General features: G+C 39.2%; 2 protein-coding genes across 3 annotated transcripts; one reads left to right on the top strand and one right to left on the bottom strand.

Annotated features, from left to right (window-relative positions):
- Nucleotides 1–1,151: 1,151 nt before the first annotated feature.
- On the top strand, nucleotides 1,152–4,847 carry LOC113240399 (valacyclovir hydrolase). The gene is made up of 5 exons (XM_026477688.1): nucleotides 1,152–1,160; nucleotides 1,360–1,614; nucleotides 2,788–2,941; nucleotides 3,819–4,074; nucleotides 4,506–4,847. Exons 1-5 carry the CDS (start codon nucleotides 1,152–1,154, stop codon nucleotides 4,603–4,605), a joined length of 774 nt encoding a protein of 257 aa, XP_026333473.1. The 3' UTR covers nucleotides 4,606–4,847.
- Nucleotides 4,848–9,148: 4,301 nt separating this feature from the next.
- LOC113240379 (serine/threonine-protein kinase Warts) lies at nucleotides 9,149–15,631 on the bottom strand. 2 transcript variants are annotated; one of them, XM_026477664.1, is made up of 5 exons: nucleotides 15,377–15,631; nucleotides 13,232–14,635; nucleotides 12,505–12,946; nucleotides 12,116–12,405; nucleotides 9,149–11,965 (listed from the first exon to the last, which is right to left on the bottom strand). In XM_026477664.1, the coding sequence occupies exons 1-5, from the start codon at nucleotides 15,629–15,631 to the stop codon at nucleotides 11,546–11,548; spliced, it is 2,811 nt and encodes a 936-aa protein (XP_026333449.1). In that variant the 3' UTR covers nucleotides 9,149–11,545. The 2 variants fall into 2 exon arrangements, with proteins under 2 accessions (XP_026333449.1, XP_026333448.1); XM_026477663.1 differs by having other exon boundaries at nucleotides 12,505–14,635.
- Between the last annotated feature and the right edge of the window lie 1,072 nt (nucleotides 15,632–16,703).

Below are 16,703 nucleotides of genomic sequence, written 5' to 3'. Positions count from 1 at the left end.
TTGTATGTCACTATTAATGAAATAAATGATTACTACCTTTTTTAAATTTTTTGTATTTGAGACCCAGAATATGTGTCAGTGAAGATCAAGCAGTGCGGGTTGTTATGTGTGTCCAGACTATTAGAAATTTCAACGATATGGAAAAATTTTTTTAAGGCGTTATTGTAGACTGCTTCAAGGAAGACAGAAGAGCAGTCCCACAGCCAGTGCTGGCTTACCTATAGTGCAAGGTGTCCGGCGCACACGGGTGCAGTCTTAGGCTCAATTTACATTGCGGCGGAATGGAATCAAATTTTTGTAACGTAATTATTCATAGCAAAATGAACATTATATCAATTGTGTAACATAAAAACCAAGTTGAACTGACTCATTTAAACATACTGTACGACTGAAATAAAAGACGACTTGAATACCACTTTTAAACGTTCGAGATCATTTCGAAATGTATACAATATACCTACCTATCTTCCTAGTTGTTTCATAACATTAACATTCCATCCTTATTTTTAGCCAACACCATCAGTGAACAGTTCCTTTCGACAAGTAGAGTACCTACTACTGCTGTTCATTTCGACTTGGTAGCTGTATACACACAATCATTAATTTATCAAGAAAATATTTTTTTTTCGCTGATCTGTCTAGGGGCGCTACCACACTTACCTACGAACGCGGAATTAAGTCCATCAGAAAAAGCTTTGTTCGCTCTTATTAAATCGATCTAAAGCTTTTTCTGGCCGGCTTTTTTATAATGAGATTCCGTGTCGGTTGTTGTAAATCGACTTTCTTAATAGTAGATATTAAGCAGACTAGACACATACTGGTGTAGAAGTTTCATAGTTTGTGGTGGCTAGTAGTGGTTTTAGCAGCAATAGAGCTCCTTGTGAAAGAGTTCGTCCAGGGAAGTTCTGCCATCAAGCAATAACATGAACAAAAGTCAATGAGAGTGGCAGATAACATCTGATGTCTTCGTAAACGTGTTTGAGGCCAATGATAACCATAGCCTGATTCAAGCTTTACAAACGCACTTTCAAATGTCGTTCTGATAACGTTATCGCTGTATAGAAATACTTATCAAAAAGTTAAAAAACGAGTTATATAGGATATCAAATTTGTTATATTCTTTTTTTTTTCAATTAACACAGTAAGAGACAATGTTAAAAGTAAGAAATTTACTATATCCTTTGCTTAAAGAAAACCATTTCAGATTTTCTGCTTTCTCATCAACAGCTGATCACAAGGTACCTAAATTTTTCAGCCTTAATATTGAAAATAGAACAGTTATTGCTTTTATTTTTAATGCGTACTGGTCACATAACAAGTTTTGAGTATGTGATAATTTTCTAAAAAAAATTACAGGAGGCCAAAGTAAAAATTAAGAATTGGGAAATAAATTACCTGAAAGTTGGGAATGGTCCACACAATTTGCTTTGCCTGCCTGGTGCTCTAGGGACAATTTGGACAGACTTCAAGCCACAAATTGAAGGTATCAATAGAGAGAAGTTTACTCTAATAGTATGGGATCCTCCAGGCTTTGGTAAGAGCAGGCCTCCAGAGAAGGATTTTCCTCCTGACTTTTATGAAAAGGATGCTGACTATGCTTTTGAATTTATGAAGGTGAGTTAGTTTTGACATTTATTCCTAAGTTAACAAATTCTACTGTGTATAAACAAAATTTTTGTTAATTAAACTTATAAATTCAGCTCCCATTTTTTAAGAAAATATATATATTAATACATGTGCACAGTCCTCCACATAAAGGCCGAAAGCAAACCCGTAAGTCCACCAGAATTTGTGTGAAACAGTGTGGTTTTGTCTTTACTCTCACATAATATTTAATATATCTAAGTAAAAATAGTTCTGTTATTTTTAAAAAATTACTCCTTTTTTGACTACCCAATTCACAAGTTTAAAAAATCAGGGCTCAAAGCTCTACATGTCCAAGTGTATGTGTGGACTTATAATAATACTTTTATTTCAGACATGCATCCATATCTGTTGATAAAAATAATCTTACTAATTATATTAGTAAAGTAACATATATAAAATAAAATTATTACAAATTCTCATTTCTCATACCTAGCATGCGACGCATGTAACTGTATCCAGTAGCTGAATATCGAGCTGTCATTTGTATCAGCTCAGAAAACCATCGGCGCTGCTGCGCATACGTATCATCAGAGATGCGACTCGCTTACGCATGACAGAGGGCATGAAAGTCATCCGTGCGCACCTCCGCTTACATCCCCGACGCACGACAATAACGCGGCAGACCCTTCAGCATCTTGAACGCATTGATATAAAGGACACGCAGCGCGTGCTTTTTTAGTGCAGTTGATCCACAGGGTGCAGGTGTAAAAAGTTTCACAATAAGCTCTAAACAAGGTTGTTTCAATACTTGTTGTACATCTTGCAAACCTGCGGATCAACATGTTGCTTCTTACCGACAACGTCCTGCGCTAAGGTCATCAGTCTGCGTCGTGGTGACCACTGTCCCAGATAATGAAACTTTAAAACTATCTTCAAAGGGGCACCTTCTAACTCGACTGGTGGGCGGTACTATCTTGTAGGTTTTGTGCCAGATTTCATTATATTAGTACTTCACTCGTACTAGCCATCTGAGGCCATGTGGCTCTGTGTAGCTTTCACAAGAGTCCAGCAACTTCCTGAGTCAACGTATTATTAAAACACTGTCCCGCGACTGAGCAGCCTTCTCGAGTGTTGCTCTCCAGGTGGAGTCACGGACTTTGAACGAGTTAATTATTGCTGATACATTTGATTTTGTTATAGGCCCTAAACATACCTAAATATTCTATGCTGGGATGGAGCGACGGAGGCATAACTGGTATGATAGCGGCCGCCAAGTACCCAGATGTTGTAAACAAATTAGTTGTCTGGGGATGTAATTCTTATATACTGCCTCAAGAGGTTGACATGTATGACAGTAAGTTTTGTCCAGAATAACATGGGAATAAGATTTTTTTAAATTAACCTGCTGTGACCCACTGTTGGCCTGTTTGACGAAATATCAGGCCATACGCGGCCCAGTCATCCCGCCATCTCCTTGGTCAGCCTCGACGATTATTCCATGGTAATCAAAATATACAATAAAATATCTAACCACCCTGTAACGTTTAGAAAACAACACCACTTTTTCGATATGTGAAAACAATATATTATAATCAAACAAAAGTAAATAATGTATCTATTTAAATTAAGAACTGACTACAATCTATGATGTGAATATTGTTAATTGATATAATTTATTGTTACAATTACAAAAATGCATGTGCGCGTTAGTACATCTTTATGTCAGTGTGTAATTTTAAAAGCACGTAACGTAACATTATATCTCATCAGTCATCACATAAATAAAATATAATATTGTCATGCCCTTACGGGGTGAGATATTGTACTATAGATAGCGAAGTATTTATTCATTACTTACATATTATTACACATATGCAATATGATAAGCAATTAATTAAAAATAAAAATAATAAATATTGAAAGAGTTTGTAATATTGCACTACGTCGAAAAAAATCTAAATTATATATATTTCTAATTAGTTTATTAAGACCTACATACCTCTGATGTAAAATGATTACTACATAGATATCGTTAGAATACTTACGTCATTTTATTTCAGAAGTGAAATACATACTAAAATATTTCCACAATTATAAATTCTATAATTCGTTTTTTTTCTGAGATTAGACAAAATAATTATTTTCTTTGACAAATTTTAAAATTAATGGAATGTAATTTTTTTAAAGTACTTCTCAACTGCCACTGTTAACTAGTCAACATTTTCCAACAGAAGTGAAAAACATAGACTCCTGGTCTAAGAGGATGCGAGAACCAATGATAGCCGTTTACGGCGAAGAGTTATTCCGGAAATACTGGGCAGCATGGATAGTGGGTGTTGTTAACCTTTTTCATGAAAGGAATGGAGATATTTGTTCAAGAATGTTACAGGACATCAAATGTCCTACGTATATTTTGTATGGACAGAAAGATCCAATGGTTGCAAGTGTACATGCCTCGCATTTGCATACTCACATTGTGGGATCTAAGTAAGTTTCTACCTATTCATGTTGTATAAACCTCTTAAAACCCAAACTACAAAGCGCTAAACTCCCAATCGTAAAGTGTAGGTACTAAATATCATTAAATGCTTCAGGCCCAAACAAAGTATGCCCTCAGTTTTGTATGAAAAACTATTCATTATATTATTAGCACTCTATTTTCATTAATCTAAAAATATTTTAGTTTTTTCATCTTTATAATAATAGTTTATTTCCTTCACACACAACTCTTTAACAATACTATGTATACCATTATGTTGTAAACCAAAACATTTGTTGTCTGTAAAGCCTGGAACCTAAACTAGGATTCCCTGTGCTATAGATCTCCAGGCCTCTACCTACGGATAACTTTTAACGATACATAGATTACATAAACCTTTACTTTTATTGATTTTTATTTATTAAATACTTTATTTCAGATTACACTTGTACCCAGACGGCAAACACAACATCCATATAGCCTACGCAGACGATTTCAACAAAAAAGTTGAAGATTTCCTGTCGCAACCGTCGAGCTAAGTTTAAGTTCAATAAGCTCAGTACAGAGGTACTAAAACACCGATTCTCAAAACTCATTCATCCCCTCCCTAATTTGCCACCCCCAGAGGTGGAACATTTTCTTCAAATTAAAATGGGATCACTCCTGAGGTACCCCCTCTTTCTAAATCATCAAAATTGGTTCACTAATGCAGAGTTATCGCGTATAGGTACAAAAAAAAAATTTGAGTTTTGAGTTGAATTGAGAACCTCCTTTTTTAGAAATCGGTTAATAAGTCGAAAAGGAGTTTCGTAAATATTTACAAATGTTACCAATTTGTTACATATTTTTATAAATAATATCATTTGTTTATATTGAAGTTAATTAAAAATCATTTATATGGGTATGTTTTTAAAACAATTTTTCATCAACAGCGAACTTCCTCCCTCGACACAAATGATGTGCCGTTTTAGGAATCTCAATGTATGAAACTAATGGAATGAGATAAAAACATTAAATTTACTCCCACTACTTTTAATGTATGGAACTTTTGGGTTGCAATTCTTCCACGTGGAACTGAGTACATGGAACAACTGGAAATAACAATTTCGACCATATTATGGAATTCAGAAAACGAACCATATTTTTTATTCATTATGACATGACCACCATGTCATTGTCTATGTATATAATAGAATATGCTAGCTCCAAAGGTATTCAGTCTCGCTTTGAAAATACCAACGCGACGTTGTATTTTATTTAGTCATAATCATAATATTTGGCGCAATATTCGGGATAATGAAAACAAGAGAATTAATTCCCATATTTTATTTTCATTTACTTCTTATAAGCATGTTTCATTTCAGAATAAAACAATTTACATTCAATAACACATAATTTAAGGTTGAACTGACTCATTTAAACATACTGTACAAGTGAAATCAAAGATATAACTCTAACACCACTTACACTTTGTCCCGAACAATTTCGGAGTAAAAGTGATTTTGATAATGCATTTCAAATTAGTGGCGTTCGAGATTTATGGGACCCATTACCACACATGTAGGATGACAAACAAGGACAAACAATATGTTAAAACAAAAAAGAAATGTTTTTCTCGTTTCTTTATAACATTCCATCTTTGTCACCCTACACACATTCAGTGTTTCCCTTTAGATAGTTGATATTGTACTACTGCTATCCATTCATAACATTTTGTTCTGTTTATTTTTTACTTGACAACTGTACAATGTTAAAACGGTTTGTAACCAGAGTGTAATTCGTTCACAAAATCTTTGCAAGTTCGTAACTTTGCTATTCCCAGTGGCGTAATAAAGCAAGATAAGACTAATTTGTCACGAGGCTCTAGACAGGATCTTGGTGCTACTTTTTAATTGTTTAAAATCGACATTCTGAAAGGCTCCCGTTCAGCATGAAAAGGCCACAAATTAGTATAGTATTCACGTGTCTTGTTTTCTTTACGGATCTGTCCAAACTTTATCGTTCCTACTAAAATTCTAATAGTGGCATGATAAATTCTGGTGCGGGAATTAAAAGGCATTAATTTGTGGGAATATAAGAATGTTAAAGGCTTAATTTATATTGCAGCGGAACGGAATGGAAGCAAATTTTTGTAACGATATTGTGCCTACATAGCACTTAATGGTCAATAATTGAGTAACGTACAAACTAGATATCTTCCATTATATTCCGCCGCAATATAAACATAAATGGAGCCTTACCCACTTTTGCTTTCTTAATTGTTCGTATAATGAAAATGTGCCAAATAAAGACGCCATTACCTGGGAATTTCCCATACTATGAGTACCAAAATAACGAAATTTATTCCGATGCATTACCCAGAGACTAGAACCAATTTAGAAAAGTTCGTTACCTAAGTCCTTCCGGGAATCGAACCCGAGTGTTTCTCACCTCTAATTGCATTCAATTGTTATAAATATTTTACGTGAAAATCTAATACCAAGATGGACCGTAGCACATTAAATTTTTAGTAGAAAAATAGACGTAGGGACAGATGTAAAAGATTTTGTATGAAAAGGGACCATAAATAAGTTAAATTTTTTGGGGACCCCAAAGCTATTTGATACGCCACTGTTCACTATCCATCTCTTATCACTATTTATATACCGCAACGCGTTTTACAGTCCTCAAGTAACGCGACTATAAATTAAAACATTGTTTAATGTTAGTGAGAAATAGAACTTGACTGAAAATCTACATTAAAAGAAGTGGTTACAACAATTTAGAGCTATCTTTCAATTAACATCGTAAAATATGTACCGATTTAGATTAAATTGGTTTAGGTTCATAAATATGTATTGCACGATAGATTATATCGACTAAGGGTGGGACCAGACCGACCAACGATATTTAGCATTTGGACTATACCAAGAGCGAGTTTTGTTGGAGAACGACGTCTGCAATGACAATGATGCTATTTGGAGAGGGACAAATGTAGTGAAAGATATGCGGATAATCACGTACAAACGAGCTAAGCCTGATTTAAATAACTTCGTGTTTATTTCCTAATTTGTAACTTAAACTTGGACAAATTTCGTTTTGCAAATACGAAAAACTTCCTAAGCTCGCCATTTTTGCTCAGTCGAATTATGTCGAATGTTCATGTCATACCCACCCCTATAAAAGTGGGAATTTCTACTGTCGAAGTTGTTGACGAATATGTTTACCTCGGACTAACCGTCCAATTAGGTAGTGCCAATTTCGAAAAAGAGGTCAATCGTCGAATTCGACTTGGCTGGGCAGCTTTCAGGAAGCTCAGAAACGTCTTCTCGTCAGCAATAGTTTATTTTATAAATATATACAACATATACTTATGTGCACTTGAAAACAGTTTATTACTTAGAAAAGGTTGGTAAACCATTCAAAGGCTTAAAGAAAGGGCCTTGTGGGACTCTTTATGTTAACTAAACTAACAGATAACTCACGTATTTAAGACGACTGTTCCCTAGATAAGTTTTGAACCAGTCCGTGGTCCTTATTCATGATATTCAACGGAAACTGCGCGCCAAAGTCCTGACAGCCCGTTCGCTCAGTTCAGCTGCGGGCGCTGGCAGCAGCAAGCGACTACCCTTGCTACCAACTACGCGAAGTGTTTGTCGATTCAGCGCCGCGGAATCTCATGATTAAAGGATCACGGTGGGTTCGAAACATGTCGTGCAAAAATCCGACTTAATTACACGAGTTATCCGTTAGGGTACGTTCCCATTATGTCGTAACGTTTTATTTATCGTTGGACGACTGTCGCGTCTAGCCTGTTCCCATATCACAACTATCTGTCGTGACTGTGTCGTGGACGTTTATTTTATCGTTGAACGACTGTCGCGTCTAGATGTTCCCACTAGATCATGACAATTTATCAGTTCACACAGACAGAATCATTTGAAGCTGCGATTATCTGTCGGACGACTATCGTTCTAGCTCTTACCATTGTCACGACAGTCTGTCGTCGTAACGTCAAAAAAGTCGTGAACGGCAGTTAATCGACCTAACCTTCATTTACAGGCCACGACACTAACTTGCACGACCATCTGTCATCACGACATAATGGGAACGTGCCCTTAGTTTTTTTTTGTCATCATACCAAGTGACGGGTCGAACTAATCGTGCGCCTGGTGGAAAGCGACACGCATGTCCATAATAGTTGCAGTGCCGCTCAGGGCTTTAAATCGCAAAGATGTGTTACAGACATAAGTTACAGTACACTGAGACATAAGTTAACAAATCCCATGTGCCTTTAATTTCACCAGCACCCTTACCCTTCAAAACCGGAACGCAGTAATGCTCACATTACTGCTTGGTGGCATAAATAGGTGGTAATAAGGTGGCAATACTTCCCTGGACTAACTCTTTCACAAGGAGTTCTAGTGCTACTAAAAGTGAGTCTCAGGGTGTGGGTTCCTATTTAAAACTCAGTTTTTGCTATTAATTCAATGTTCTGTTAGGCTACCGTTGATCAACAACAGAGAGGATTATAAGTTTGAATACTTATTAATTCAGTATCGTACATTTTCAATTGTGAAAATTAGACTGCTACTAACCTTATCAGTGGTCAGTCAGTACGTTTCGAGACTATAGTGAAAGTAACTGAATGCACGCAGCTGAATTACGCACTTAATAACGCGATGAAATGCCCCTTCCGCTATATTTGTCCCTTTCAATGAGGTCACATCGATACCGCCCATGTAAGTTGTAAGTCAAAATACCATTTTTTATTTTGTACCTTAGATGTATCCTTTTTTATGGATATTACAGGTTCCTTATTCAAAAGTAAAGAAACCCCTTAGTTTCAAACATGGAACCTAATATTTTTTTTGTTATGTTTAGTTTCAAACATGGAACCTAAATATAATATAATATATAAGTTATTCTATTCTATTTCCTTAACGACGGCCACTAGGCTTGGGCCAGTGTCAGTTTCGATATATAATTTAAAAAGCAAAAAATGGTATTTTGACTTACAACTTACGTGGGAGGTATCGACATAAAGTGACAGTCAATTATATGTAAAATGCCTATAACCCTATGCACGCCTACTGTTGGGTAAATTTCCGGATAAATTAAAAAAATAGGAAAAGTATAATTTAGAAGGCTAATATGGTCTATGTTCAGAAATATCTTTTGAAGTTTTATTTAGCGTGAATCACAAAATAAACTTGTATAGCTAAAAGCCATATAAAGAAAAACGAGATTTGAAAAATGATTTCACAACAGCGGAAAAACCTTCAACAACCACACCATCACTTGTTGTTGGCTGCATCGTTTTCGTTCTGTAACTTCAACTTTTGACAGGTGTCAACAACAAATGTGTAAAATTAAAGGATAAAAATTGGAAAAATATCCGGAAAACTATTTATTTTTCTGAAAAATACGATTTTTTCAAAATGGATTTTTTCCACAACCCAACCCTACGCACGCCTAAATTGGTCTATTGCTTACACAGGTGCTTTATTTTACTTAAGCAACATCACTTTACATGTTATCAGTGCTTTTAGGTTAAGGCACTCAATGAGCTGTCCGAAGACCATGGAAGACCGACCTATTAAAGGTCAGAGGGGCTGCGTCAAAAAATTGAGAATATATTTTGGCCCGAAAACCGATCCCAAAAGGAAGCACTTTAGTACAAATTCAATGTCAATATCCAAACAACTTCACAGTCTGACAATGGCTCCTGTACACCATTCACTATAAACAAACACACAAGCTTCCTAACTCGATAAATACATAAGAAAATATAGTGACAATTATCAAAACATTCACTAAATCATGTAAGCTTGTTCTTATTTTATAAATAATTTCTCTAGTTACATTACAAAAATAGTATACAGTGATGGGCGACGCGGCGCGAGCGTGACACGCACGCGGCGCGATCGGCAGCACCATGATACAGTGAATAACTCTACCATTTACACTTTACTTATATCAATATAATGTGTGTACAAAAATCGTTCGTGCTCTATGTATACGCACAATAGAGAAAGTAGAATGCGCGTAATTTTCGTAGTTTTCAGCGACATTAGTTCCCGTTTTCCCACATTATTGTCAACGTGTTTGATTATTATTTATATTATTATTTATATTGGCTATGTTCTATAGGAAATATAGTATAACGGTAGGTCACTCAAATTGAAAACCAATATTGTACGTAAATTTTTAAATAGAAAGACAATCAGGTCACGGTTATTACCAATTATACAGAAAAACTGGCTTTCCTGCCACGTTGATGTTGGACACATCCCGAATCCCGAAAAGGTCCAGGACCTAAAAAATATTGTCGTAAGGCAGTCTTCATTTTCTGACTATATTCCTCAAAGTTTAAGTAAAAAAACGATTTAAAATTCCGATCCCTGGTAATCAGTATTACTAAAACATAGATTCCATAGAGCATTTCTGCCTAGCCCTCTTTAACATATGGTAATACTGTAAACGTGTCTGGGACAGGGATACTTTCATATGGACATGACTGGAGTTCCAAGTAGTTCAGAGGTTAGTAATTATTCGACTTGAGTCGAATGGTTGTGCTTTGATTCGAATTAGGCGAATGATTTGCTCATTCGAATGATTAATATTAGTAACATTCAAAGTCGGGCATCGCAAATCTAATTGTTCTTGTGGCCGCTTCTGGCGCTGTACAATTTGCTATACGATCATTTTAGTTCGTCACTGGAATTGGAAATGTACAGTAAAGACAATGTTATAAGAAACTTGAACCTCCACAACGAGATGCTGATGACGGTTTAAACTGTTTTTATAGCAAGTTGTACAACACCTTTGGCGGTTACATCGGGAATTAAAATTAGCCATAAAAACATTTCACACGGTCGCTAGCGATTTCAACGCGTTATTCTCATGACAGAGGTAATATAAATAGAAATTAACAAGTGTAAAATAGTAGAGCTATAAAACAACTGCTATCCATCCATTACATATATTACAGCAATAAGATTACTCTTACAAATACATAACGATACATTATTACAACATTATCACCGGGATTATTAACAATACGGTTCTTATTAAATTTAAATACGTTACATTCGTTACGTGTACAAAACTAATTTTTTAATAGAGAGTCAAAGGCACACACTTTGTAAAATTACTACACGTTAGTTTCAGTGTCTCTTTGCCACCGTCGTCGGCGCGATTTCTATTTTATTGCATATACGAATAGTGTTCAATATTCAAAGCCTTACCACAGTAGGTAAAATACTTCAAAAAATTATATAAAAAATAGAGTACTACGCATACTCTGCGATTTGGCACTAACGATGCACCTGTTTCATTCATTCTTTGAATTTAGTCGTTTTAGCAACAAAGAAATGCTTAACAACCTTTCGGACGAAAGGAGTCGGAAAAGTAGCTGGCACTCACTCCACCTGACCCCAACATTCAAAAGGCATTGAACTTTGTATGCTTGCAATACGGTCTGGAATTCTTTCGCCGCTATACGTACACCGGACCTTGATTGTCATTATCGTCGAGATTAATTTTGTCCGTATAGCCATCGTCAAAAAACCGCCTGAATGTGAACTCGAAGAACCCGTGAAACTTTCCGTTATCTAACAATTCACTGTCCGACTTGTTAGAATCGGAGCTGCCTGAATTTCTTAGTTTATCTGGGTCTATAGGGTCAAAGTTGGAGGTGTCCGTCGGATATTCTATTCGCGGTATGTACGGTGCCACTTGTCTCCGAAGCCCTTTTTCAAAATCAATGGTTTTGAAGAAGGGATGGTTTTTAACTTCATTGGCGTCCTTGCCAAGTCTTGTGTCTTGCCCCGAGCACAGGTTCAAGATCAAGTCTTTGCTATCGCGAGATAGATTCGCCGCTTCCGGGATGTGAAGTGTGCTCTCCCAATTTATCACCTGTAATCATGGTTGATGTGAGTTCACATACTAAAAAACTCCCAAGAGAAAAATCCGGTTCGAAGGACCAATTTTAAATTTAGATATTAACAAAAATTGTAAAATCGTTAAACGGCTTTACCATAGCAAAATTGAAAAAAATCAACAAACCTTGAGCTGAGTTTCTGCAGGAGTGTTGGCGAGAAAAGGTGGCGATCCGACGAGCATTTCATAGAGGATAACACCCACGGACCACCAGTCGCAGAGTTGCGTGTACCCAGCACGTGTGAGAACTTCAGGCGCGATGTAGTTAGGCGTGCCCACAAGCGAATGGGCCAGGCAGCGCTGGTGTTCGCGCCTGCGTCGCCGCTCTAGCGGCTTCAGCGCCCGGCAGCGGCACTCGGCTGCGGCCCCCCACTCGCCCTCCATCGGCTCCATCGAGTCCTGACGTCCGTGCTCGGCTAAAACAACACGGTACAAATTTCAGTTTTTGGATGATGAATTAGAACTTCCTTTTTGTATATTACATAAACAATATCACGAAAATTGTGGTAACTTACCATTTCTTTGATAGTACTTGGAGTTATGAGTCCACCTGAAACCAGTGCAAAGGCCGAAGTCTGTCAACTTGATGTGCCCGTCTCGGTCGATGAGGATGTTATCAGGTTTTATGTCGCGGTGGATGAACCCCATCTTGTGGACGCTCTCCACCGCGCAAGTCAGTTCCGCGATGTAAAACCTCGCCAGGTCTTCCTCGAATATCCCGAGCTTTATTAACAACGACATCAGATCTCCGCCCGGAATATAGTCCATCACAAAATACAAGTTGTCCTTGTCCTGAAAACTGTAGTACAACTTCACGACCCATTCGTTGTCGGCCTCCGCCAGAATGTCCCGCTCGGCTTTCACGTGCGCCACTTGGTTCAGTTTAAGCACGTCGGCCTTCCGAAGTGTCTTCATGGCATATAGATGACTAGTATCAATCTTCCTAACTAGCGTTACCTCCCCGAAAGCCCCAACGCCGATTGGTTTTATTTTCGTGAACATCGACTTGTCCATTTTCGCTCGTTTTAGTCTTATATAATTCGACTCTTTCTGCGATAACATCTTCCTCATCTGGCACTGCGCCTCGGCGCATAAGCCTATCTTTGTCATCTCCTTTTCCAACTGCATTCGTCGGAATGTCCGTTGCTTATACGATTTGAGAATATTTTCTACGTGTTGCTCCATGAAAAATTTAAATGCTTGTGGGGAGTAATTCCTGACTTTGCAGTCCCTTCTCTCGTCCTCCTTCTCTTTACTGATGTTCTTCCGTTCCGGGATCGGGGACTGGTGTCGTATCTTCTCCACCATTTTCCGCTCCGGCCGGCGTTCCGTCGAACCGTTACTACACTTCTCTGAACCAGATGGCAACATGTTATCTTTTAATAAGTTATTGGTGCAATTTTGGTTGGGACACTTGACGTCCAAACCTTGCGACGTCTCGCCTTTTACATCGTTTACAAACTTCTTATGAAGAGGTGAATGGTGGGAGTTAACTGTAGTGGTGGTTTCGGTTTGGTTTCCGTAAGGTGGCGGCGGCATAGGGTGCATGCCTCGCTGCACCGCTAGCGCTTGCATTGTGGTTGCGTAACTAGGCGGTTCTGTCGTCGGCACAGTGGGTGTGGTCGGCGACGTCCCGCTCGACGTCGTGGATCCTGGCGACGAAGGCTTAGGTGCCAAGGGGTAGCTCGGTGGTGTCTGCGCTTGTTTTTGCTGTATTGAGCTCGCGTACGATGGCGGAGGCGGCTGCGTGACAGAGCTAGCTACAGGTGGCGGCGCAACAGGAGCTATCGCCGTCTGTAATACGGGCTTTTGAACTTGTGTACTTTTCACGGATTGCATTATTATGGGAGGTTGCACGGCCTGCCTAGCGGTCCACGCCTGGATAGGCGTAGGACGGGTCATCCCCGACGCCGAACCCGTTGACTGCGTGACGGTGATGGGACTGGGTGACCCGGCAGAGGTACCACCCGAGTAGATTCCCGACGACGGACTCTTCCTGTAGTCCTGCGACTGCGTCGGGCTCTGGCGGTTCTGCATGGAGACAGAGTACGAAGGAGGAGGCGGAACGCCAGAAAGAGGGTAAGGTGGAGGCAGTTCGGCCGCCGAGGCGCCCGTTTGGTATATGCTGAGCGCCTGGATCTGCTGGGTAAGCTGCTGCTGCACCTGCGGCCCGTTCTGCACAATCATGGGCTGACGCGCAGGCGGCGTGGGCGCAGCCGGCGCCACGGGGCTGGTGCCTCGTGCTGGCGGCAATGGCGGCGCCGGCGACATGCGCTTCATCAGGTGCTGCACGGAAGGCGGCACAGGCGGTGTGGACGGACATCGCGGGGGCGGCGGTGGTGGCGGCTCCGCGAACCCCGACGGGGAGTACTGCCGGCTCAACTTCTCGTGCGGCAGCGGCGGCGCCTCGGGCTGCCGCGGGCTGTCCGACCGCGAACTGCCTGCGCCGGAATCCAGCGCAGGACTACCTCTGTGAAGATTGATCTCACGCTCGAGGCTCGGTTTTCTGATGAGTTTGGTGCCAAGCACACCCAAGTTGTTGCTCTTGAGAGCGCCATTGACGACAGGCTCCTGCTGCTTGAGCAGATAATCGAGGGCAGCGTCAAAACGCCCGCCCGCATACTTGAGAGCTCTGACTGAGTGATCCTGTAATTTCAAGCATTTACTCGGATGAAATATAATAGTACTGGTGAAATCCAATATCAATAAAATAAATAATAATAATAACGCTCACACTCAACACAGCCACAACCCACCAACCAGGGAAACCCTGTGTCGCGGGTGCCATGGACACACACATAGGGAACCACAAATTACACCCAAACTCACGAGAGAAATAAATGTAGGCCATACAAATATTTCTCCCGGCCCTGGAATCGAACCTGGGTCCTCTGCGTGGCAGTCCAGCATGGTAACCGTTCGGCTTCAGAGACAGTTAAAAATATGTACCGAGTACATATACATACATATGATCATAAGAGTAGTAAAATAACCGAAGACTAAATGTATGCTTATATGCTCATAAGGACTAAATGACAATAGAGAAATATTTTGTTTACCGACATTTAGCCCAATAATTTAAAATATTAGAACTATATAACTAAACATTTTATAACATTCATTTAAAATGAAACCTTAAAAGGTAAATATCTCAAAAAGATTGTGGTTCAATAAAAAAGTTACAGTATTTCTTAAAATATTATTTGTTTAAGCAAGTAGGTCAGTAATGACCCCAACTCCTTTTAATTGTAGTCATTTTAGGGTTATTGCTTTTTCTCGTGTATGCAGATCTCTTGAAGTTACTCAAAAGATTGCATTTTTTGCAATGTGTAAATACCATAATAAAACTTGAACCTCAAGGTTCACATTATTTAACATATTACATACCTCATCATATCCTAAAGTGATGAGTTGATTTAAAGATTGTGGCAGCACATTCAAATCTTTGTCTAGTCCATTTCCAGAGGAAGAGCTGAATCCGGAGCTCACTCCTGAACTAACAGTACTAGCTGCTGATGAGCCCGGGGGCTCAGAGTTGCCGATATTGGCAAAAGGTAGGAGGGAGTTGCGAATCTCGGCAAGCGCCTTCTGGTGGTAGCCCGAGGAGCGCGTGGGCGTCTTGCCGGGCGCCGGCGGGTTCATGGCGCCCGCGCCGCCCGCCCCCGCGCCCGCGCAGCCCCGCACCGCTCACCCGCCGTCGCCGTCTCCCCGCCCATCACACTCCGCGCGCGCCATACACTCCACTATCAGCTCGTATTCTTCTCATTGGTCCTCACTTGACACTCTGTTTATATCACGACCGTTTCGCGTTTCAACAGTTATTGACACAATTCGCCACTCACTGTTTTGCTTGTAATAACATTTTCATCTGTTGCAACTGCTAAAGCTTTGCTCTCACCCTGAAAACGAAAGAGATTATTTTTACCAACCTCATATGATATTCTAATAGGTTTTCAGGGTGACTGGATTGTTTATTGTAGTACACGCAATGTAGTTACTGTCAGCCTCTAGTATCAAGTATGCATATCACCAAAAACTTCTCGGATTTATAATATAACTTTCAAAAAGTGAAGCCTAAACTCACAACTTCCAATTATACTAGCGATTATAATATGAACTATAGGAATGCTCAACGCAAATTAATCATGACAGACCTGTGGAATGCCAAAATTAGAGGCAGCTTTGTTTCATGTTAGCCGCTAAAATTGAGCCTATGGCTAAGATCCGAGTAAAAACAACTAAGTTACCTGATTATTTTTAAATTTCTGTAGTTTCGAATAAGGGTCATAAACGTCGCAATCCCGTAAAATAAAAACGATAGTTGAGCGCTCTCACATTACCGATGACATCTTTCTTTTGCAACACTTTCTATATTTCCTCAGAAGATGTTCCAAAATAAACAAAATATTCGAGGAACAGGTTGCTCTTTTGGTTCTATAATACAATATCCACTATATTACGAAAACAAAGAACTCTAAAACACAGACATGCAAGTTGGCAAACCATACAAAGCGACCATTTTGAAGAATTACCACATTCTTTTGTGTGTTCGGAAATGGTCATTATAAATGACGTTTGTAGGTGATCCTAAATTATTGAATTATTTTACAAATTCATATGCGAAACCTATGCAGTTGCTCATGCTTCCAAAAACAATTATTTATGAGTTAAGTTTTAGTTACGCATTTTACAAAAGATATACTTAAATTAAATT

This window comes from Hyposmocoma kahamanoa, unplaced genomic scaffold (assembly GCF_003589595.1).
Source record: "Hyposmocoma kahamanoa isolate Upper Pololo Valley unplaced genomic scaffold, ASM358959v1 138, whole genome shotgun sequence".
In the NCBI taxonomy this organism is placed as follows: domain Eukaryota; kingdom Metazoa; phylum Arthropoda; class Insecta; order Lepidoptera; family Cosmopterigidae; genus Hyposmocoma; species Hyposmocoma kahamanoa.
This window is presented reverse-complemented; position numbering and strand designations above follow the sequence as displayed.